The sequence below is a fragment of the Eublepharis macularius genome, chromosome 2 (genome assembly GCF_028583425.1).
Source record: "Eublepharis macularius isolate TG4126 chromosome 2, MPM_Emac_v1.0, whole genome shotgun sequence".
NCBI classification, from domain to species: domain Eukaryota; kingdom Metazoa; phylum Chordata; class Lepidosauria; order Squamata; family Eublepharidae; genus Eublepharis; species Eublepharis macularius.
Window position 1 is genome coordinate 197,942,514 of NC_072791.1, and position 24,805 is coordinate 197,967,318.

A 24,805-nucleotide genomic window follows, 5' to 3' on the forward strand; every position below is an offset into this window, starting at 1 on the left:
ACGCATAGCATAGGGTGGTTGCCAGGCAACGCCAGGCGAAGCACGGAGGGCGGGAGCGTGTGGGGGGAGGGGGGAGCGAGTCACGCGACGCTCTGAGGCCGGGACGGCGCGAGAGAGGCTTTGGGAACTCACCACGTGACCAGCCGGCTTGGCGGAGAGGAGGAAGAGGCAGTTGGCAGGTCAGTCCCTCCGACCGCGCGAAACCCAATCTTCTACCCTTTCCCTCCCTTCCGCGGGATCCTAAGCTCCACCTGCTTCCCCCCCGCCGACCCCTCATTCTCCCCCGTCTGCGTTTGTTGAGTCGAGCCGAGCGCGAGGCCTACGCCGAGAAGTAGCCCCTCCCCTCGACGGCCCGCTCGCGCTCAGGCTTTGGCCTGCCTGCCGCGTCCCGCGGTGTAGCCGGCGGAGGCGCGTGCGCCTTGTGAGGACAGGTCCTCGGTCTCACCGTGGCGCTGTGGAGAGCCGCGGCTTGTCCGTTCATTGCCCTTCAGTGTGGCTTATATTTCACGACGCTCTTACCTGACAAAGGTTTTAGGTGGGTAGCCGTGTTGCCGCTGGACTCAGAGCCTGCAGTAGAACAGCAGGCTTTTAGTCCAGCGGCACTTTAGAGACAAGAAGATTTTCAGGGTATGAGCTGTCCAGAGTGGAAGTTCCCTTTATCAGCCAAAGCTTCCTTCTTCACGTTTCTGAAAAAGGGAGCTTTGACTCTAGAAAGCTCATATCCTGAAAATCTGCCTGGTCGCTAGGGTGTCGCTGGACCCAAACCCTGCTGTTTCTGTAGTTTGGGTAATTGGAGCAGTAATAGGTTTGGTAGCTTCAGTATATTGTGGAGAAACTGAACCAAGTCTGTTGTAGATAAAGATGGGTAGTAGTGTTAGTCCGTCTGCAGCAGTAGGAAAAAGCAAGAGTCCGGTAGCACCTATAAGACTTAACAAAATCTGTGGTAGGGTAGGAGCTTTCGTGAGTCACAGCTCACTGTGACTCACGAAAGCTCATACGCTACCACAAGTTTTGTTAGTCTTACAGGTACTACAAGTCTGCCATGAAAGCTTGCTAGATCACCTTGGGTCTTAGTCTAACCTCTTTTGTGGAGTTGTTGTGAGGATAAAATTGAAAAGAGAATGACGTAAACCATCTTAGGTCTCTATTGGGGAAAAAGTGAGGTATAAATGAAGTAAATGAATAACTAATAAAGCTGTAGGATTTGGGTCTGGCAGCATCTTAAAGACCAACAAGATTTTCAGGTAAGCCTTTGAGAATCAGAGCTCTCTTCTGATCTGAAGAAGGGAGACATGACTCTTGAAAGCTTATACTCTGAAAATCTGTTGGTCTTTAAGGTGCCACTGGACTCAAATCGTTCTTATCTGACAAAGTGATCTTTGGTTATGAAAGTGTAAACCCTGGGAAATGTTCCTTCCCTTGCAGAGGTGTTTTTGTTAACACCTGTCTCACATGTGAAATAGAGGTGATATAGCTATGTAATTGTGTTTATCGTGCATTATAAATGTCCTTACTACTAAAAAAAGGTTCTGACATAATGTACACTAAAAATTCTAGTATATATCTACCTGTTGATAATTACATCCTTCCTTCAAGAAGCTCAGGCTGACATTTATCCTCATAACAGCCCTTTGAGATAGGCGAGTCTGAGGGAGTGACTGGCCCACGGTCAAGCAGTGAGCTTCCATAACCAGATGGGAATTTGAACCCTAGTCCTGCTCCACCACACCACTCATATGCCTCCAAGGTTGACAAAAATGTTTGTATGTGGTTAGCTGTGCTAGGTGCTTCTTCACAAGCTGATCAACTGATTAAATATGTGCTCTGACCTGTTCTTTTCAGGCTGCTTTACAGGGTCTTCGCTCTCCTTTCTTCAGAGAAAGGTTCTTGGTTGGAAACACTGGAAGGTGGGTAACACATCAAGTTGTTTATGCCTTTCCCACCCATATAGTGCAAAATATAGTTTCTTAAGCACCCTGTGGTGGATGGGTGTGTGTGGATGGGTGTGGATACAGAAGCACCTGCACCTACGACCAGTAGGCAGCTTTTGCCAGGTTGGGTTGTCCTCCCTCTTCTTTCCCCTCAAGGCAAGATCATTTGTGTTCTGGTGCTGAGTGCATGCCAGACTGCCTGGTGCCTGGGAAAGACAGAGCTGCCACATGAGTGTGTGCTTTAAATCAATCCCAGTTGGGCAGCTTTATTCCATATGCATAATGACAAATGCATAAATGGCATTTGTCACAGTGGTTGAAGATTATTTGGGAAGCAAGGATGTCCATTCTGACAAAAAGGTCACAGGATATTCCCTCCATCTGCATGGCCTGTGTTTGAAGGAGACAAAAGCAAGTCAGGGTTCAGGATTGTTAGTCTGTTACATCTGAAACTCTTTCGCCACCTTAATCTGGGGGCACTTTAATGACCCCACAGATTTATTACAGCAGAAAGTTTTTTTGACAATAAATTCAGCTGTAGTCCACAAAAACTAAACTAACTCTTTTTGTCTGTGTGCCATGAAACTTGTGTGTGCGAGAGAGAAAAGCTACAGACATTCCCTTTACTTTGTGATCACTTCAAAGAACTATTTTTCTTTTCTAAGTGCAGCCACAGGAGCTGCTTTATGAAGAGGAGGAAAGATATGGGACAGAGAAGGCTCCTTAGCTCTTGTGTTATCCCACTGAAAAATACCATCCTCAAGTTGCTTGGTGATGGGGGCGGGGGGAAGCATCAAAATGGCTTGGAGTCTGTTTCCACCACATCATCATAATAATAACAACAAAAACAACATTCGATTTATATACTGCCCTTCAGGACAACTTAATGCCCACTCAGAGCGGTTTACAAAGTATGTTGCTATTATCCCAACAACAAACACCCTGTGAGGTTGGGTGAGGCTGAGAGAGCTCCTAGAAGCTGTGACTGACCCAAGCTCACCCAGCTGGCTTCAAGTGGAGGAGTGGGGAATCAAACCCGGATTTCCAGATTAGAGTCCCGTGCTCTTAACCACTACACCAAACTGGCTGGCTGTTCTCCCTCTCTAGGAAGCAACCCCAGCAGCTACATTTGGACAACAAATGATGTCTTACAATTATAACTGAACTAACCATGTAGTTCCATTGTGAATAAGTAACTCTTGCTCCAGTGTTGTTGTATATCCATAGGAATATAGTGCATAGAGTAAGGCTTTATAACTTTTGTATGAGAATAAACAGCCAGGATCAAAGTATATTTACTGAAAAATAAATCCTACTGATTTCAATAGAATTAACTTCTTGGAAAATGGACCTAGAATTATATCCAAAAACTTTATGAGCAAACCTGAATATTATCAAAGTTCTGTTTTCCCATGGCAAGTCAGTGCCTAAATTCCAGTAATTATGTCCTTATGCTGTGTTACTTTGTCTAAACAGGGAAGTAACTTGGACTCCCCCTTTTAGCAGCAGCACTCCAAAGTGTACTCATCTCTCTTCATGTGCAGCTATTATCAAGTGCCCAGGACAAAACTGAATCACATTCCCTATTTTATATGTGATACTCTCCAATGCATCCAGATTTGAAACTTCTGAGCATCAGCTAGTGAGTATCATTGTGTTGTTTTGGTGTTCTGTCTTTTTCTCTTTTTTTATGTGTGCAGCTATTACATTGGAAAGATCAGCTTTGAAACAATGGTCAGTTTTTCTTTGCTTTTATTTTTGGTCTGACAGAAAGCTATTTTGGACATTACACTGCATGCTGAAATAAATGTGTGTATTCTCGTTGTGTCCGAAATGTTTGTGGGTCTATGCCAAAGTGTAGTTTGTGCAGTAGAGTGGCCTCACACTTGTTCAGTTATATAGCAGCCCTTTTCACATGTTACAGCGAATAAACACACACATTCTGCCTGTACATGCATACATCTGTTTGTAAGAAAGAGCTAATGTGCATTTCAAAAATGAAACTGGGGGCCGGTACCTGTCTAAATGTGAGATTCGTATTACACGTTCAGCTGTACATGCATTGACTGTAATATTACTCAGTGCATATACAAAGAAAAATCAAATGTACACTGTACACAGATTGTTTGTGTGTTCACTGTAATTTGTGAATAGGGGTATTACATTATAGCATGTCTTGCTTTTTAAGCCACAAGATACCATTCTTCAAAAATAAAAGTAGACCAGTGCTCAAGCTTGAGTGGGAGGCATGATCCTTAACACCATCCACGCTATAGGGTGTGATGGTTAGTGAATAACTAAGACTATCCTGCACATTCACAAGTGTGTTCTCTAAGCATCCTTTATGCTCAGAACAAAATACAGCACGTAATATGTAAAATTTGCCTTGGTTTTGAAGCCAGTTCCAGAAATGAACACTGATGAACTAAATCTCAGTTAAAGTTAATGTTTTTGTTTGAGAAAGTGACCACACAAACCTGTTGGTTTATTTAGGAATTTCGATACTGCTTTTCTCCCTACTGAGAATTTTAAAAAAAACAGAACAATATAATTAAAATAAAAAGATTATTTAGGTGATGTCCCCTGGCAAAGATAGACATGCTGAAATCAGCTCTTCTCAGTCTTACACAAGCAGTGCTTGACTCACATAAAAGTGAAGGGGTTGATTTCAGGCCTTTCTTCCTTTCTTCATGCCATGTGGCTTGTGGGTTTTGGAGGGTTATCCAACCCCCAATAGTGCCCTTCAAAAGCCACAAGGGGTTGCCTGGGAAAAGGGACGTGGGAAAAATTCCTTCTGCAAACTCACTCTATGTGTATGGAAGCACTGAATCCAGCCTCACGTCCTGCTTCACCACTGTCACTGCTTATGAACATATTATATGCCATTATTGTAAATGTAAAGGAAGGCCCAAGATATTCTTTTCCCATTACAAGAATAACATACCGCCATCCGTAAGGGGGCAAGCAGGGTATGGATGGTGAACTACCTTATCAAACGGAGCACATGATTTAAAAATAATTATTAAAATATTGATATTGTGCATCTTGACTTGTAATCTCCATGGTAGTTCACAAAGAACCAAGGGACGACAGTACGAATTAAAACAAGTCAACTATGGCTAATTAAATAAAACAACCAATCAGAGACCGAACAGTATCTGAAACACTGATGCAGAAGAGGCCTTGATTAACCTAAAACAAAATCAGAGAGGTGGTGAGGCAAACTATCCTAGGACGGGTATTCTAGTCTTTGACCATTTTATAGAGAAGGTCCTTTTTTTAGGTAACCATGAACCTTGACAGGGCATGTCTGCTAGATTTGTAAACTTATGAAATACTGCCCGTTTCAATATTTTGTGGTTCCTCTGTACTTTCAAAAGCATGGCAATTAAGGCAAAGCTTATTCTGCTGGTTTTCTTTCCGAGATCATGGTCAGATATAATGGTTTACATGGGCCACTTCAGCAAAACAGTTTTATCTCATTTCCAGGCTAACATTTATCTGACAACAATGAAGTTTCTGCTGGTTTTTGATTTTGACCATACAATTGTAGATGAAAACAGTGATACCTGGATTGTGAAATGTGCACCTGCCGCAAAGCTGCCTGATGAAATAAGGAACTCCTATCAGAAAGGACGTTGGACTGAATATATGGGCAGAGTTTTCAGATTCCTGGGGGACAACGGAATAAGGGAAGAGGAAATGAAAAGAACCATGACAGCAATACCTTTCACGGAAGGAATGAAAGATCTGCTAGATTTTATTGGCAAACACAAAGACTCTTTTGATTGCATAATTATATCAGATTCGAATGCAGTATTTATTGATTGGATTTTAAAAGCTGCTAATGTCGGTCAGGTATTTAATGAAGTATTTACAAATCCTGCAAGTTTTGATGGATGTGGCTATCTTACTGTGGAGAATTTTCATATTCACAGTTGTGCCAGGTGCCCCGTAAACCTCTGCAAGAGGAAAGTCTTAGAAGAATTCTTAGAAAACCATTTGAAGCAGAGGATTAAATACTCTCAAGTTTTATACATAGGTGATGGTGGAAATGATCTATGCCCAGTAATGTGCTTAAAAAAGGATGATGTTGTTATGCCAAGGCATGGATATATGTTACAGAAAATGGTTTCTCAGTTGTCTCAGGATCTCGTTCCTTTGGAAGCATCAATTGTCACTTGGTCATCCGGTATTGAGATACTGGCCTATTTAGAATTGCTTATAAAATGATAGATCTAATTAATACCAATGAATAATAATAAATTGGTGCTGGTATCTCAGTCTTCTCATGATACAGCCATTTCTTCACGACCGTTAGAAAAGAACATTTTATGATGCCATTTTGATTCATTGTCTTCCTTTGTGCAGTCAGTGTTGTGTTGGGGGAGAGGATGGGAAGGATATATGCCTCAGCAAAAGGGGAGGAGTGCATAATCAAGTGAAACAGATTCCAGAGTCATTGCTGAATATAGTTGCCATGTATCATCCCAGAGAAAGCATCAATAGAGTCTGTTTTTGTAATGTATGCAAGTTGTTTCCCTCTTAGTTGTTTCGAGGACAAGGAAGTATGACTGCTGGCCAGTTATTTTCCAGAAGAATAGTCAGAGCAGTATTCATAATGCTAGACGTTATCTAAGGAAGCATACGCTTCTGATGGAGGATAGAAATGTGGAAAGAGCTAAAACCAAGGTTGCCCCATGATAACCTAAATGCTACTTTTGACTGTAGTTTCTGCCTGTATAGTTTAATTGTGCCAAGTTGATTTATTTATTACTGTCAGCTCCTTCTTCCCAATCGAAGTCCCTTTATATCTCAACTGCTACTTATAAGAGACTTAGTCCTCCCCCATTATATGTGAGTGGCAAATAATTTCTGTAGATCCAAGGGGCAGCTGCTTCCAATTTCACAAAACTAGTTTAAAATTGGAACTAATTTTGTAACAAAGCCAGATTTCTCAAACATCTCAGCATAACGTGGCAGCCACCCTTCCTCCTCCTATGTAAGAAGTACACTGTAGCACATCATTTAATAAATAGCCTGTATAATTCAGTTCTGTCACATGTGACACAAAGAGATAAGATGATATAGAACATAAGCAGCATCTGCAAAGAATAAGCATGGACAACACTGAAGGTTGTTATAATCTCACGTTTGCTTGTTTTATACTGTGTTTGTTTTATCTGCAAATGTACTGTTAGGAAATCAAAATGAATGATGCAGTGAGAGGAGATGTATTCTTTGTTAGCAGCTGGTAGAACTGTTGACTCTTTCTGTATATTTATTTATTTATTAAAATATTTATACCCTGCCTTTCTAATTGGTTCAAAAGGGATTACGATCATAGTTTAAAAAACATTACCTGTTAAAACCAAAATAAAATAACCTCCCAGTCTCCCTCCTGCCCTGTTACAGGTTGCCTGCCATGCACACATCCCTCAGAAGCCTAGGCAAACAAGCAAGACATGCAGTGCTTCCTGAAGATCTTCAAGGAGCCCCCCCCCCTCCTTTCAGGGAGCCCATTCTACAGAGCAGGAGCCGCAATAGAGAAGGCACAGGCTCTAGTTGATGCCAAGCAGGCCACCCTATCTGACCATAGTTGGCACACAGGGACATGTGGCAGGAGACAGTCCTTCAAACATTTTGGTCCCAGGTTGTGAAGGGCTTAAAAAGTCATAACCAGCAGCTTGAATTGAATTCAGGAACAAATTGGAAGCCAGTGTCACTGTTTCAAAATTAGCAACATACGTTCCCAGTGGCTAGCCCCTGGCAGTGGTCAGATTACCTTATTCTGGACAAGTTGTAGTTTTCAGGTTGTCTTCAGGGGCAGCCCTGCACAGAGTGCATTGCAGTAATCCAGCCATGAATTTCCAGAAGCCTGGATTTTAGCATTGCCAGATTTGCAGGGTCTAGGTAATAAGTGTGGGCAGACCAGGTGCAGCTGATAGAATGCACCCGTGGCCACCATGCTAACCTGCTTTTCAAAGAGCAAGTCAGGGTATGTATGCATGTTACTTGGAAGCAAGTTCTACTAAGTTCAGTAGGATTTTCTCCCAAGTAAATGTGTCTAGAATTGCAAGCTTAGAAGTCAGAATTTTGATAAAACGACAGTCCTGTACATTAAACAGTGTTAGAATGAAGAAAATTTTACTACCACAGACCCAATTCTACTGCAATCTTCTGTGTTTTTGAGACATCAGTTTTGTGCATATTCATCTGCGAAGATATTGTTCATGAGCATGTAATCCATTTTCCCATAGCATCTCATTAACGTTAGGGTGGTGGTGTCTGAAATGGAGGCTTTAAAATATGAGATATTTATGAATAGTATTGTATTGACCTTTTTACTCTATTGTGAATTGTGATTGTGTTGAAATGTTTTGCTGAATAGATGACTATATTTAGGTAATGCGTACTGGCGTCAACTTTTTAAGTTTTTGAAAACATATATAATGTTTGAAAATGGGGGTAAGGAAGGGCAAGGGGCAAACACTTATAATTCCTAGCTGGTTTCCAGATCCCTTAATTTCATGGCAATCTGCTGTTTGAAGAGTTTATTTGAGACTAAAGTACAAGCAACAAATTTATAGTTTACTTATAGTTCAGTCGTTATTTTGTTGAATACAAATGTGCCTACTGCAACTGTACACTGTTTAAGATAACAAAGATATAATTTTAATTTATCATGTCTGTAGTTTTATATTTAAATATCCATGTTTATATAAAATATTTAAATATTTTATTAAATAATTATGTTTTAATTGAATTTAGTAGAGTCGTAAATATAACTGCAGTATACAATTATCAGAAATAACAAACGCGTGTGTAAACAGTTCTGACACAATGGGAGAGCAGGTTACAAAAATACTCTTGGTGTATTTATTGCTTGTGAAAGAATGAAACAACTGTGGGGCATGTGCAAAAACAGTTCCATACCCATTCCCCCTGTAAAGTAAGGCTGTCTTCTTGGCTAGCACAGCACTGAAAATAGAAAAAAATATTTGGTAGAAAAATGAGATCTTTAATGTATACCAATAATTGATAGATTCCTAACCGTTCAGTCTGAAGCAGAGTTAATACCCTCCCAAGCCCAGTTGTTTGTCTTACTCTATTTATGATTGCACTGCTTGGGGGTCAGACAACTGGAGATTTATATCAGACCATAAATCTTTCTAAAGTTTTTAACAATTTCCTAAAAGCCATAAAATGGTTGGCATAGTAAGAACTCACTATCAGGGATTAAGCTCCAACCCTGAAGTTCCACTACTAGGAATGGCTTTTCTTCAATCTCTTTTCAGTATGTGTTTCAGGACTTCAGTCTTCAGAATTCCCTGCTCATGGAACTCTTTTTGCTGTGTTAGAAGACTTTGACAAACCTGCTTCTCTTGTAACATATATTTAGGGCAAGTGTCCTAAGGTGCAACTGAGGAACAAGCTTTATCATCTTTCTTCTACATTTTAACTAGGATTCCTATGGTCCACTATTGTGTTTTATACTTGCAAATCAAGCATGCCTACTCAGATCTAATTAACAGGTAAAGCAGATGTGATCTGTGCTTAATTATCCTAAGTATGCATACTTAAAGTAAGTGCCCAGTAGATCAAGTATGCCTAGCAAAGTTTTCCTTGTGAGCAGCCAACAACCTGCGTGTGCTATGTGAGGTGAGCTACTAAAAAGTGGTCTGTGGGCCACTAGAGTGCCACAGTCTGTCTTCTGCCCACTACTACATTAAGAGGTATTTATTCCTAAGGGAAATACTGGAAACGATTACATTCTTACGATGCAGGACGGGACAGCGTTTAGCCCTGAAAAGAGGGGAATAGGTGGCCTCTTCCTGTCTACCTCTCTACAACTCTGCCATTGTCGCCCTAAGCAGAGCTACACCCTTCTAAGCCCACTGACATCCGTAGACTTTGAATGGTGCAGCTCTGCTTAGGATGGCATTGTGTCTCTGGGACGCAGAAAATGAATTTCAGCATAGACATCCAGGCAACCTTGAATCCTGGCATCTCACAGGGGTGAAACAATCTCCCTTACAGATGAATCCCTCATAAGCATCAGGGTTTGATATGTCCCTATTTCCCCATCATTGGGGGGAGATGAAATAGCTTCTGTACTTTGCTGGTGAGCACCCTACACAGCGCTCTCTCTCTCTCTCACCCACCCCAGCTAGTCAGTTTGAGGCAGAAGCTATTCAAGGCGCTGCTCCTTTGCTTTGCCTGGGCTTCGTTATGGAGGGACGGGAGGCTGAACTATCAGTCGCTGCCCATTACCTTGTTGGGAGAAGAAGGACACCAGTAGGGGGGTGGGGAGGGAGCCAGCTGAGACACCAAAATAGGCGGTGCCGCGTAGCCCGGTCCCATCTGCTCTTCCAGCTGGCGGGCAGCGAGAGAAGAGAAGCGGCGCCTCTTCCAAAGATGGTCAAAGGGACTGCCAGGAGCCAGAGGGGACGCAAAAGCCCCCCTCGGCTCCCTTGCCCCAGAAAACAGCCAAGCACTCCAGGTGCCCCCCCCCCGGCTCTTCTTCGCCCCTCTTTCCTCCCTTCCTTTCGCTGAGCAAACGAGCTCGCTTGTCGCCCAGCAGCGGCGGCCAAACAACGCCGGGGAGGCGCGCAGCGACAGCGGCAGCCGAGTTGGGCAAAGTTGGCCACCTGCTGCAAGGCCGCGCCACACCGGCTTGCTTGACCCTCGACGGGTCGTTGGCGGGGCAGGCGCGGCCGGCCGGGAGCGAGGAGCCGCTCGAGGGAGGCAGGAAGGGCGCAGCTCCGTTTCCTTGCCCTTATTTATTAACTGCCCAGGGTGGGAGGCGGGAGAGCTCATTTGGTGACCTGACAGGCTCCACATGGGACAGCGAGACACGCGCTCCCACAATGCCCCACGACGACCAATCCTAGCCGGTCGCGATATCGGTGGGTCGGGGGCTTTCCTCGCAATTGCCCTTGAGTGCCAGCCGGGATCCTCCTGCCTGCCTGCCTTTGTTGTCGGTTCGCAAAGCCTGGCCCGCCTTCCCGCCGCGGCCAGGCGCGCGCGGCTGCGCCTACCCGGCGGGTGATTTGGAGAGCAGGTGGGTCTCGAACAGCCTGGGAGCGCGGGACGAGGGGCCGGTCAGGTGAGGGGTTGTGGCCACCGGGCACAGTCGCCTTATCCGCGCAGATTTGGGGTGTCACTCTTTGTTTGGCCGTGGTGGTGTGCAGTTAAACAGCAGGGGGTGAATCCAGTGGTACCTTAGAGACCCACAAGGTTTTCAGGAGATGAGCTTTCCAGAGTCAGAGCTCCTTTCTTCTGTTACCATTAGCTAAAAAAAGGGGAGCTTTGACTCTCGAAAGCCTATATCCTGATAATCTTCTTGGTCTCTTAAGGTGCCACTGGACTCATCCTGTTCTTTGTTTGTAATCTGGGCGGGCTAATAGGAATTTAGGAAGCACTGACTTGACTACATCTCCAGGTCTCAACATGTATATTGAAAAGGCTACTCAAGAGTTGGTAGAAACCAGGTCTTTTCATTACCTCATTGTAGAGCATCTCCATGGAAATCCACAGAACATATGCCACCCTCCACAGCTTTGCACCTGATGGTAGTTTTGTACTTTAATTGGCTATGAAAACTAGGATAGTGCTGTGTTTATAAATGATAAAATAGCAAATATTTTCCTCTCGATGTAGAGCACCTAGTTGTGGTACAGTATTTCTACTGATATTTTTCTTAGTATTTTTCACATACCTATGTTTTATTGTAAAAATTGAAAGTGAAGCAAAATGCAAATTCAGAATATACTGGTTTTGTTATTTCCATTAAGAAATGTATATAAACAGAGTCATGTCACTCAGACAATGGGCTGGAGCATAAAGTGTTGTTACACTGAGAAACCAAGCAAACATCCACTTGCCGAGACGCACAGAGCCCTAGTGTATACAATTTTGAAATCTGAGATTGAACTATGGAACTACTATAAAAGTGCAACAAAAAGTTAGTGAAAAATATACTTAAATGGTCAAAGCCATATTAATTCTCTCTATACCTAGGTACCCCTATACTTCTTACCATGCAATTAAAAAAAAATTAATGTGCTTATACAGTCTTTAAGAGCCATCTAGCTTTGCATACAAAAATATTTGCATTGCAATCCTATGCATGCTTACTTGGGAGAAAGCCTAATTGAACTCTTGCTTCTGACTAAACATGCATAGGATCAGATAACAAAATTAACTCTACATTACTAAAAGACCTCCCTTTACATTGTATTTGCCATAGGAGAACCAAACTTGGATGAATCACAAGGTCCTGGAAGATGTGTGGTGTCTCACTCTTCAGGCAGCTATATACTTTTCTCTAGCTCTAGATAAACCAGTTGAGAATTTAAGCTGTGAAAAAATTAGAGGTTGTGGTGCCAGCCTTCCGTTAATGTACAGGTAATCATTCAAGATCAGGGCCACAGGAATTTTACTCCTGACAGAAGGATAAGAAAACCAGTACAGGACATTGGAGTTGGTGCTGTGGTAAAACTCTGCCACATGTGGGAAAGTTATTCACAAACCTCAGATTTCTGAGATGATGGAGAAAAAAGTAGGAAAGGTGTGTCCCAATTTCCTATGGACTGCAAGCTGTGTTTGCCTAAAGTTGATAGAATGGCACAGCATTGTCACTAATACAAACCTATTTTATCTCTCAACGCTGGTCAAATTATTGATAAACATTGGAAACAGTAGCTGTTCCTTGTAGCCATGAGTGGGCTGATAGTCTGGCAAAGTTGCCAAAGGCCAAGCCTGAATTCCTACTAGTTTGGCTGCTTCACTTGGATCCTTCTGAGATTCCATATAGGGTTTATCCTTCATGGCAGTGGAGAGTGCCCTCAAGTCATAGCTGATTTATGGTGACCCCTAGTGGGGTTTTCATGGCAAGAGACTAACAGGTGGTTTGCCATTGCCTGGTCTTTGTTAGAGGTTTCCCATCCAATTACTAACCAAGACCGCTCCTGCTTAGCTTCTGAGATCTGACGAGATCAGGTTCACCTAGGTTATCTACGTCAGGGGTTATCCTTCCTAACCCCAGAAAATATTCTTAGATTTACATGTATTGAGGTGGCTGTGGCCACTTTGATGCAATATTGTTGTTTCTTGTGTATGTAATTCTTCATGATTTGATCTCACAAATGAATGAAAGGCTATGTGGTAATTTTAAGTGTGTGTGTGTCTTTAAATGCTTGGTGTGGTATGGATGAAGAGTGGGGGTGAAAGAGAGGGATGAGTGAGTGAGATGACTGGTTGATGGCTGAGAGTGTGAGTGAAGTGAACTGCAGTTTTTAGTTATTGGAGATAAAAAGATTCAGTCTGCTTTTCCGGTTTAGACAGGCAAGCTGTGTGCAGCCTGAGAGTGTCAATATATTTCTGAGAGAGAATGTTCAGTCTGGGCAAGCAGGCAACCTGTGTGGAAGCCTGAGGAGATATGCATCCTAGTTCAGTTAGGCAACCTGTGTGGAAGCCTGAACTGTGCGTGTCTGTGAGAAAACATTCATTCTATCTGAAGTTGGCAAACTGTGTATGCCTGAGAGAGAAAGTCTTTGTATAGTTGAGTGAGAGATTGATCTATCTGAAGCAGACAAACTTTGTGTGCGTGCCTGAGAGAGAAAGTTTATGAAGATCTGTATAACTGAGCCTATGTAAAGAAACTTTAAGAACTGAGAACTGTTTTTGAAACCATCAAGCTTATGTAATAGTGTGAAACCAATGTGCTTCTTGTAAAAATAAAAGTTTATTTTCTCTTTTCCATCCCAGAGAATATGTTATTCCTATATCTCATTCCTTTCCTCAGGGCCTCATAGTCCCATGAAGGAGCCTGATGCTTGAGCACATTATTAAAGGGGAAATTTAAATCAACTATCTTGGAATATAATTCCTGGTGGCAGCAATCTACCCAGAGGGTGTAAGGAGAGGGTTAAAGGCAAAAACTAACTGAAAAAGAAAGAGGGTTATAAGTTCGTAACAGGTTATAAGGAGGTTCTTTGTCCCCCACCCCTGTTAAAGTTGTTTGATTTGCTTATTTGCTAAGACTATTCCTTACCACCATCCCCCATACCCTTTGTGGCTTTGCTTTATTCTGTTTGCCTGTTTATTGCTATGGGATATTTTAAATAAAAACATACAAGTTTTGTTGAAAATTTAGAAATAAATATTTTAAAGAGACTTCACTCCTATATTCACCAACTTGGAAGCAAGCTTCATTGGAAACAGTGGAGTTTACATGTGAGTAAACATGCATAGGCTGCATGAAGTTCATTGCCTTATCATTTCTGACATTTTATTGCAGCAATGGCATTGACTGGGCAGGAGGAATATACCTATATATATAAAGACCTTTCTCATCCTGTGGAGTTCTTACATGCGTTCAGAACATTCTACCTGGATGGCTTATTTACTGATATTACTCTTCAGTGTGCTTCGGGTGTGATTTTCCATTGCCATAAGGCTGTGCTGGCTGCTTGTAGCAACTACTTTAAGGCAATGTTCACTTCTGACATGAAAGAGAAGTCTAAGAACCAGATCAGCCTTTCGGGGCTCAGTCCCACCATTCTGGAATCCCTGGTGATCTATACCTACACATCGGAGATTCAGATAACAAAAAGAAATGTTCAAAGCCTCCTTCAAGCTGCTGATCTCCTCCAGTTTACCTCAGTAAAGAAAGCCTGTGAAAAGTTTCTGGTAAGGCACTTGGATGTCGACAACTGCCTAGGAATGCACTCCTTTGCAGAATACCATGTCTGTTCAGAGCTAGAGAAGGAGTCTAGAAGGATATTATTATCTAGATTTGAAGAAGTATGGAAGCAGGAAGAGTTTCTGGAAATCAGCAGCGAGAAACTTCAGTTTATTCTCTCCAGAAACAATCTCAGCATTTGGAAAGAAGATGCAGCAATAGAGCCAATTATTAAGTGGATATCTTATGATGTGGACAAAAGAACTGAGTACATTTATGATCTGCTGAGCTGCCTTGAAATGGCTTTAGACGAAATGTATTTGAGGTCAGCCTTAAGCGTGTACAAGAAATGCCGGTTAAATGAAAACAAGATCAGGTCTCTAATACACAATGCGCTAAGCCATAACCCCAAAGCTGCCTCTAAAAGGTCGACAGCTGTTATGTATGTAATTGGAGGATATTACTGGCATCCTTTATCTGAGGTGCATACATGGGATCCTGTCACCAATACATGGATACAGGGTGCAGATATGCCGGACCATGCGAGGGAAAGTTATGCAGTCACTAGTTTGGGACCCAACATTTATGTAACAGGGGGATATAGAACAGACAATATAGAAGCCCTTGATAAAGTGTGGATATACAACTGTGAAGCTGATGAATGGAGTGAAGGCTGTCCTATGCTTAATGCAAGGTACTATCACTGTGCAGTTACCTTGAATGGCTGCATCTATGCTTTAGGGGGTTACAGAGGAGGAGCTCCAACTAAAGAAGCAGAACTCTATGATCCTTTAAAAAAGAAATGGGTCCCCATTGCAGACATGATCAAAGGTATGTCATATATTGCATGTTTACTGACTTTTATTCACTTGTCCTAACAATTAAAAAATAATTAAATTCACATAATCATTTTTTCTCCCGTTACTGTATGCAATGGATTTTGGCAAACAAAAAGTGTAATAAGCTCAACACAGTTTGCTTTCACACTGTTTTGTGTCATTTTGATTGGTCCTAATAAAAGGTAGTACATGGATTGGGTTTTTCGATTTTTGATTTTGGGCCAACACAGCTGCAAATAATTTCTAAGCACAATGTAGTAATCTTCGGTATAAAAAAAGTAGTATAAGATTTGAATTTTTACTGATTTTTACACTTAAAATTAATTTGCACATTAAAATAAAAAACCTTTTCAGTATAATCACCACAGTCTCAATGTTCAGCTCAGTCTGTAACTTCAGTCTTTAACTTCTGTTGCTGCTTAAATTATATTGCAATGAATTATATTGCGATGAAATGTGCATTCATAACACACATGATTCAAATGACTCAAATCTCTGAGTGTTTGGAATTTGATTGTATATTTTGTTTGCGAATGGGAAAGGTTCCTGTTGGTGAGAATGATTTAATATTAAATTAAAAATTAATATTAAACCATTCTGTTTTTGATTTATGCCTTAACAAACATTTAAAAAGACTGCATACTGGCTCATAATCACCAACAGCAAATCAATAAATTACACAGCTGTACCTACTTTGTTTCTTTATGCATTGAAAAACTAGCTTCTAGTTTGGATCTAATGCAAATATTGCACAGATGTGCTGAAAACACACACAATCAGAAAGTTTCAACGTAACACAGAAAAATCCAGTTTATTGCATCATTGTCCTTAGCCTTATATTACCATAACAGGCTATCTTCAGTGTATAATTTTAGTATGCTTTTGTTTATGATCCTCCAGGTATAGTTTCATACCTGTATTATTGTATCTGTAAGTTGAATTTCATTGCGAAAATGATGTTGAGTAATATTAAACACAGTTTGAAGGTCTTTTACAAATTCAAACAGGGGTTGGAAATGCCACTGCCTGTGTCCTGAATGAAGTAATCCATGTCACCGGAGGTCACTATGGTTACCGGGGAAGCTGCACTTATGACAAAATTCAGAGCTATCACCTAGACATTAACGAATGGAGCACAATCACCACCAGCCCACACCCAGGTACATTTTACTTCTATTTGGTGTGTATGTGAGTGTGTGAGTGTGTGTGGGGGGGGAAACAACATGGTATTTATGTGTCTTGGTAAGAGCCTGTATAACAGAGATAATCGGCACAGCAATAAAGTATGGTAGACTCACAGGATTAGGTTTTAAAGGAAATGGAGACAGGAGGCAAAGCAGGGAAACAACTTCATTTAGAAATGTTCCATATCCATCACATTACTCCTCTTTAAACTTTCTGTAAATCACCTCAAGAGTTGATTTGTGTAGAGGCAAGTATGGAAGAGAGAGAGCCATGTGCCTGCTGCTGCCTTAGAAGAGTCTACAGAGAGACAATGAGGACAGGAAGGAAGGGCTGCTGGAGAGCAAGGAACCTTTCATTATCTTAAAAGTATCCTGATAGTTATCACCTTTCCAGTATGACAAAACAGAGAAGAAACACTTCAACTTCTGATTCTACTAAAGATAAGCTTGGTGGTGGTGGAAAGTACCCTCAAGTTGCAGCAGGCTTATGGTGACCCTTTAGGGTTGTCAAGGCAAGAGACATTTAGAGGTGGTTTACCATTGCTTGCCTCTGTGTAGTGACCCTGGCCTGCCTTGGTGGTCTCCCATCCAATACTAACACCCTCTGATATCCAAAAGGCATGCAGAGTGGTGGTTTGGAACCAAGGCAGTGAGTGCAATTGATCTACTTCCAAAACAACCACCACACTTACTGAACCCAATTTGCACCCACAAGATATCTTACAAAAATCCATGGCCTTCTATCAATATTGATCTATTTCAATTTGATAGCATTTAACCGATGAATTTTAGACTTTAATTTAAACTTATGGCTTCAAGGAGGATTCTCTTGCACTCTAGGCAGCTTCACAAGCCATGGTCAGTGTGAAATGGCTGATGTACTCTGATTTCGTGAACCTGGTAAACAGAAGTCTTGCCGTCCCTTTGGCTGCTATCGCCTTAAAAAGAATTGGTTCAGGAGCATGGACATCAATAATTGTGATTCTTTTTCCTCATTTTCCTGGCAATAAAGACGTTGCTGAAGCTGTGGTTTCAAGAAGACTAATGTGGGGGATAGGAGCTATTTAATTCTATTTACCCACTGAAAAATTGCTACCTCTGTGCTGTTTTTATGGGGGAGGAACACCAGTACCAGTAAATTTTGCCCAGGAGGAGGTAGAATCTGTTAGGGAGAACATAAATTGGCACAGTGGAATTGTTTGCTGCTTATAAAAAAAGTTTGCAGAGAGCCTCTCTTTACCTTAGTAAAAAAACTTGAATCTTTTAATAAAAGGAATTCCATTCAGGCAGTGGCGTAGTGTGGGTTGCCAGTGCCCGGGGCAAGGCAAGTATTGCACCCCCTAACCCATGGACCGTCCGCACTCCCCGAGTCCCTTCCACCAGTCCAATATTGAACCCCTTACCCCCCAAGCACATGTATTGTATTTTAAGAAAATACTGATGTAATTAAAGTAAAATTAATTTAATGCTAGTATACTCAAATTTATTTAAAATTGCCTGGTTTTAATTTGCACATTTTTCAATAACAGTATTGAAATCTACATTGAAATCTCTCTCAGTTGACAGTATTGCTAGGCTACGCATTCTTTCTTGGCTTATTGTAGAGCTCTGATACATTTTGATTAAGTTTTGAGACACTTCTTTCACAACTGGCAGTTGAAGCAGTGATAGTTAAAAAGATTCTTAATGTCACAACAAAGTTAATCAAACTGTCTTGCAACTTCCACTTGTATACCCACTGAAGCAAATCTAAAGCTGTCCAGTTAGCAATCTGCTCATCACGATTGACTTCCTTATACAAGACAATGAGGCGCTGAAGACGATTTTATTTCAGCGATCATAGCATTGAACTCTGTGTACTTAGCACATGTGTGCTGGATTTGTTCATTGATAAAATCATCTTTTTCAGTATCCAACAATGTCTGGATTTGCAGGAAAGCAAATAGCTGGTGAGGCGTATTCATCTGTATTATACATTTTGTAATTTCTGCCTTAAGCTGATCAATTGCTTCCAGTTGTTCTCTGCGTGTTTCTTGTACTAAGGTCAAGCCAGGATCACAACTCTGCTCACCAGGCATCTTCTTACGTCTTCCAACTCTTCTCTCTGTAGAAATGTCGTACATTTTGCACATCTGCAGAGCTTTCTCAGTTGCCTTTGACACTAGACAAGTCTCTTTTTTCCTGGCAAAACAGCCAATGCTTTCAACTTTTGCACACATTGATCAAGCGCAAGTCTTTCTTGCTGATCTGAGCATCATTCACTTCAGTTAGTACTGAGCTCCAAAAATAAAAGAATGAGAAAAAAAGGATAGGTCATGGTGCAAACTAAGAGCAGAACCACAAGTGACAAAAGGCACAGATTGGACACTTGTCAGCTTCCCTCAAGTTTTGATGGGAAATGTAGGCATCCTGGTCTCGCAGCTTCGCTCTCTGACTGCTGTCCAATGGACTTTTCAACTGTCACTTGTCCAACATTCCGCCAAGCTGCCTACATTTCCCATCAAAACTTGAGGGAAGCAGACAAGTGTCCAATCTGTGCCTTTTGTCACTTGTAGTTCTGCTCTAAGACTTCCTGCATCACCCTTGGTTTCAGAGGTTTCATCTGGCCCATCTCTCAACACTTCCAAAGCTTCTATTATTCCCTTGGCGTGCTCAACAAGGAGGCGTACAGCTTCATGCTTTGAACTCCATCTTGTGTCACACAATCGCTTTAAGTGAATTATAACATGTTCCTTAAGAACATCCCACCTTGTTACCGGAAGTGGTCTCCTTGCATTAAAATATGATTTATGGGGAGATTCGCTGGCAAGGAAGACCGCTATACGAGAGGCGGTAACTGGAATCGAATCACCTGTCTATGGGGTCCCAATCCTAATAAGCCAAGTAAGTCTGGTGCTTCAAATCAATAACTTTTCTTAAAGAACAGAACTTTATGCACATACACACCAATTACTGGTGGTGGTGGTGGTGGGGGAAATAATCACGCACACAGAGAGTCCTAGGAAATATAGCTAGAGGCATGGGAATAGAGCAAGAGGGAGTAATTATATCTACCTATCCTGGAGAAGGGGTCCAGGCCCTAGGAGAGAAGTTTCAAACATCCCGTGTCATCAGCCCAGACAGACAGATGTGGAACAGCGCTTGTGGATCCAGGAAAGCAAGCAAGTGTGAACAGAGACTTGCGGAAGTGACCCTAAGGGAGAAGCCAGGAAGCTTGCATGATTTGAATGGGGCCAGGACCCTACCTTTATAGGTAAAATGTGCCCTGAGGTGGAGGAGAGTCCTCCTAGCAGATAGGACAAAGAATCCAATGGTCAGTTCCTGGGTGTAACAAAAGATTTGAGTACTTTGATTGATGGCTGCCAGGGTGTGTGAAAGCAGATGCAAAACTAGTTCCAGCGCTGCACAAAAGGGACAGTTTTCCTGATGGAAGTACACCGGAGCTAGGTTAAGTGTTTTTAGGGAGGGGATACAATGTGCCAGGAACAACTGTACATGCTTATGAATGCCATTTGATTCATTCCTTGATCACGGATGGGGATCTCATCACGGGAGGAGGGACAGGAATGTGCTAAGTGGGGATGACTCAGCGAGACCTTTATTGCTCTGGGCCTTCTGGAGCTTGGGTGGATAGCGAGGCCAGTCACATCACAATACCTCTGCATTCCAATGCAGCATTCCTTACATGCCTGGTTCTCCAGGGCAGGATCTGGCAACGGCAGGGGCTCTCTGGTGGCTGTGCTGCAGCCATTTTAAACTCCAGAGGCTTGTACATATAAAAACTGCTATTAAAATGGCGGAGGCCGGGCTGACTGCTCACAACCTATGGGTGGAGCTTGAGAAGAATGTGTACACCTTTTCCACAGTACCAAAGAAAGTCATAGACTGTGTCCCAACACCAACTGCATGCACACCAGCAAGACTGAGCGAGTGATTGTTACATGGCACAAACACTGCTTTGGGATTCATATCCAAAATATGTTTCTGTACACCACTAATGTGTCCAGCCGTAGTTGCGGCACTGTCGTATCCTTGGTGTAGCAATCTTCCAGCTTAAGGCCACCTGCTTGCGCACATGCATGCACGCGTGCACACACACACACGTGTTTTTTGCTTCCTATGAGCAGCCACAGAGTGATTCGAAGTTCAGCAAAAGCCTAAATTAAAGCATGCAAAAGGTAAAACCAGTGATTGCAGCCTTTAAAATTTATTTTGTCCAATTTCGTAATTCAAAATCACACAGCCTGGGCTATCTGCTGTTGAATATTCAGGGAAATATTTTTTCCCTTATGGTTCTAATCTAAACCTTTTTTTAAAGAGCAGTACTTTATTTGTGTTCATTGAAAACACATCCCTTTTGCATGGCTTACATTGTGGCTTCTTTGGGGGACTTTGAAAATATTGTATTTGTGACTTCAATCATGCACCTCTTCCCACCCTCTCTGCCCCACTTCATGCTTTTTTTGACTCAAAAAAGTAAAATAAAGGCCATGGCTTCTTTTGTACAAAGCAAATAAAAACAGGACCTTTACGTGTGAGAAAGAACCCCCTACCTTGTGGGGGGGGGGGCGGTGGTGGTTCTAGACCTACACAAAAGAAAACTTTCCCTAATTGCTACAAGGCCACATAACTCGGCTTGGCAGTCAGGTACAGCAAGCAGTGCTGCTGCTCCCCTCCTTGGCTTCTTTTATGTGCACGAGGGGAGCTGAGGCGGTAGCGGAGGAGGTGGAGCCATTGCCTTGTCAAGCCTGAGCTGCTCAGCTCCACTCCCTGGGAAGCCTCCCTTCCTCAGGTGAGAACCAAAGGAGCTGGAAGCAGTGCTGGCTCCGGTTGTGTGGGAAGCCAGAGCACCTTCTCTCCCCAGCGCGGGTGGCAAGGGGTGCCCCAGACAGGCACCACCGTGGCTCCCCCGCAGCCAGCGAGCTATCTGGGGCTGTTCCTGGGTGGGCAACGTGCTGCCACGGCTCCCCTGCCGCCAGTGAGTGGGCTGGAAGTGTCTACTGCATAGAATGTTCGAACATTGAAAGGTGTGCTATTTTTTATTTATTAATTGTTATTTATTCGTACTACTTTTTTTTCCTTATGGCACTGCCCACGCTACGCCACTGCATTCAAGATAGAATAGAATGCAGATGGTATTCTAAACTAACCAGCTACATAGGAAAGCACGTTAGCCAGAAGGAAGATTTGTGAGAGCAGCAATTTACATATCAAAGGGACAGCACCAGCGTAGTAAAAAAGGATGGATAGGCATGATCCTGGTACATCTATCTCTCTGGCTCTATAGCCCCCTCTGAAGTCTGAAACTATGAGACATCACAGTCTTTCACTTCCCAAAAAATCAGGCTTAGAGGTGACTGTTTGGGGTAGGAAAACAGAGTGGGGGGGGGGAGAGTTAAATACATCTTTAATCATATAGTGACAATTTTGTTGTCTTCAAGGTGCCGCAGGATTCCTGTTTATATGCATGTTGGGGGTGGGGAACAAGTGGAGAACTACACATATTTTATAAGGAGAGACTGTGACTGAAAAGGACATTAATTGAAAACGCTGAACATGTGAAGAATATGCCTGCCTAATTATATCAGACTATATAAGGCTGGAGAGGGAGACAGCAGTGCAGTGCTAAGCAGAGTTACAACATTCTAAGCCCACTGACTTCAATGGTCTTTGAACTCGGTAACTAAACAGATGTACCTCTGCTTAGGATTTCACTGTAAACCAAGAACAATTCATTTTTGAAAACTATCTGGAGCCAGTGTTAGGGACTGGAAAGTGGGCCACGAGCATTTTAACAAATTACAATAATTGTTATGATAGTAAATAATACTACATTGCAACGACTAAGAAGATCTGCAACTCTTAGCTTTAAGGATTGCCTTCTTACACGTATAGCTAAAGAGTATTCAGCTAATTTTCCTTGCCTGCTTAAAGCAGAAATCTTGAACTTCCTTGCAACCCAAATCTGATCTCCGCCCCCATCAATGCAGAAATGTGTTGCAGTGATTTTGAAACACGATCCCTAATCTCCTGTTGCATTTCTCTGAATTGGCAGGCTTGCTGTATTTTAAGCTTTCAAATGATTATCCAGCACTCTAGTATTGCTCTTTTCTCCCTACAGAATATGGATTGTGCTCCATTGCACTGGAAAACAAGCTGTATCTTGTGGGTGGACAAACGACAATCACAGACTGTTATGATCCAGAGCAAAAAGAATGGAAACAGAAGGCTGATATGATGGAAAGAAGAATGGAGTGTGGCTCTGTCGTCATGAACGGATTCATCTATGTAACGGGAGGTTATTCATCCTCGAAAGGATCGTATTTGCAAAACATTGAAAAATACGATCCTGAATGTGATAAATGGGAAATCGTGGGCAATCTTCCCAGTGCAATGCGTTCACACGGCTGCGTCTGTGTGTACAATGTATAAGAGGAGGGGAATACCATTTTTGTGAAACGGAACTGCTAAATGCCAGGAAAGTCTAGAACTGGAGGACACGACCACCTAATGGTGGGATTTTTGCCTATTCATTGTGTAACACTTCCTAGTTTGGTTTCTGTTGGATTTTGTAGTTTCAAAGGGAAAGCAGGCCTTGATTCTTTGTCCTTGAATGGTGTGATACAACCAACAATCTTTTGCCCCAAGTACTAACCTGATCCCAATCTACATGGCATCTCTTCCATTCTAGACTTCAGTGAAGACTTCAGTATTTCACTACACCAAGCAACAGCTTCCCCTCACCCAAATGAACATGAATTCTGGTCAAATCAAAAGTTTGCTTGTTACTTTAATGTATCCTAACAAAATCGTTATGCTGCTTGCTTTGGATTTCTTTAATACTACTTATGATTTTTATAAACAACAATAATAAAAACATTGCAATATATGGAAAACATGAATAAAACAGCACTTCAACAATAAAAGAGCAGTACCAGTTAGTGTTCTGTGAATTTTTCTGATGGAGCCACATAGTTGCTGTGATTGCTGTCTAATAAATTTAGTAGGTTGTATTCTATATGGTAAACCCAGTAAGTATGTGCACTACAATTTGTTCCCTATATATTAATTTTAAACACTACTGTAAGGATACCATTGTATATTAATGCATCTTAATAGAGTACAGGTCCCTTATTATAGGAGTGTGACAGGTAAGGCAGACAGATCACCTTGATCTCAGTGGGGTGGAAATTTCTGATTTACTATGAATAAATAACCCAGTCCAGATGGACCGCTGAAACCCAGATAAACATACATATACTTTCAAGGTTTGGCCTTTTCTAGAGAAATTTCAGATTGAATTAATGTGTTTCATATTTGTAAATCGTTTTGTAGATCACTTTTGTATTCCACATTTAGAAGTGACTCATTTTAGTTTTTACTTAACAGTTGAAGTGAATTGTGATATAGGCCTCAGAAAATCACTTATTATAATTGTGGCTTAAAATTAACAAAAACTGTATCAAGCTCCTTTTGATTTAAAAGTGTGTTGGGCTAACAGTAAAATCCTAAGAACACCCTCTTGCGAGTAAACCCCACTGAATAAACTGTGGAAGAATATATTTAGGCTGCTTAGGATTGCTCTTCAAAGTGCAGTCCCATCCCAGCAGTACAATTCTATGCAGAGTTACTATAATCTAAGCATATTGGTTTTAATAGATGCAAGTGAAGTAATTGTATAGAATTGCACTGTAAGTACAGTATTTGGAAGTAAGACACTGAAACCAAAAGGATTTACTTTCATTTCAGTGCAAAGTGCTTAGAAAGATAAACTGCAACTGGCTATTTGGGATAACCCTGCAGTTTTCAGTGTTTGTTATTTAATCTGTAAAAATGTGAACATGTTGATATCTGGGTAATGATTTACATGAACCAGTGCCTACCTGAGGGACTGCCTACTCCCTTATGAACTTACCTGACCACTACAGACTTCTTTGGAAACCTGGCTTCAGGAGTACCCACTTCCTGAGAGTGCAGTTTGGTTTGGAATTAAGATTAAAATACCAAATTTTGGCTGATTTGGGTAAAATTTGAGTAAACCAAATAAAAAATTAGGTATCCTAAATTTTCACTGAATTTTTAAAAAAAATTAGATAAAAGTTGGCCATTGTTAGAAAACAATGTGTCTATGGGAAAATCACTCTGGGAGCTATCTGGTAGTCT

At 41.9% G+C, this 24,805-nt stretch overlaps 2 protein-coding genes across 2 annotated transcripts; both read left to right on the top strand.

Annotated features, from left to right (window-relative positions):
* The first annotated feature begins 124 nt into the window (after positions 1-124).
* PHOSPHO2 (phosphatase, orphan 2) lies at positions 125-8,697 on the top strand. The gene is made up of 4 exons (XM_054972790.1): positions 125-179; positions 1,843-1,907; positions 3,408-3,573; positions 5,421-8,697. Exon 4 carries the CDS (start codon positions 5,442-5,444, stop codon positions 6,162-6,164), a length of 723 nt encoding a protein of 240 aa, XP_054828765.1. The 5' UTR covers positions 125-179; positions 1,843-1,907; positions 3,408-3,573; positions 5,421-5,441; the 3' UTR covers positions 6,165-8,697.
* A 2,220-nt stretch (positions 8,698-10,917) lies between these two features.
* On the top strand, positions 10,918-23,554 carry KLHL23 (kelch like family member 23). The gene is made up of 4 exons (XM_054972258.1): positions 10,918-10,995; positions 14,236-15,450; positions 16,466-16,618; positions 22,764-23,554. The coding sequence occupies exons 2-4, from the start codon at positions 14,238-14,240 to the stop codon at positions 23,072-23,074; spliced, it is 1,677 nt and encodes a 558-aa protein (XP_054828233.1). The 5' UTR covers positions 10,918-10,995; positions 14,236-14,237; the 3' UTR covers positions 23,075-23,554.
* Positions 23,555-24,805: the final 1,251 nt, after the last annotated feature.

Excerpts from the sequence above, each read along its gene's own strand:
- PHOSPHO2 (XM_054972790.1), top strand. The coding sequence starts at position 5,442 with ATGAAGTTTCTGCTGGTTTTTGATTTTGACCATACAATTGTAGATGAA.
- KLHL23 (XM_054972258.1), top strand. The coding sequence starts at position 14,238 with ATGGCATTGACTGGGCAGGAGGAATATACCTATATATATAAAGACCTT. Across the intron at positions 15,451-16,465 it reads CATTGCAGACATGATCAAAG|GGGTTGGAAATGCCACTGCC; the intron begins GTATGTCATATA and ends AAATTCAAACAG. Across the intron at positions 16,619-22,763 it reads CACCACCAGCCCACACCCAG|AATATGGATTGTGCTCCATT; the intron begins GTACATTTTACT and ends TTCTCCCTACAG.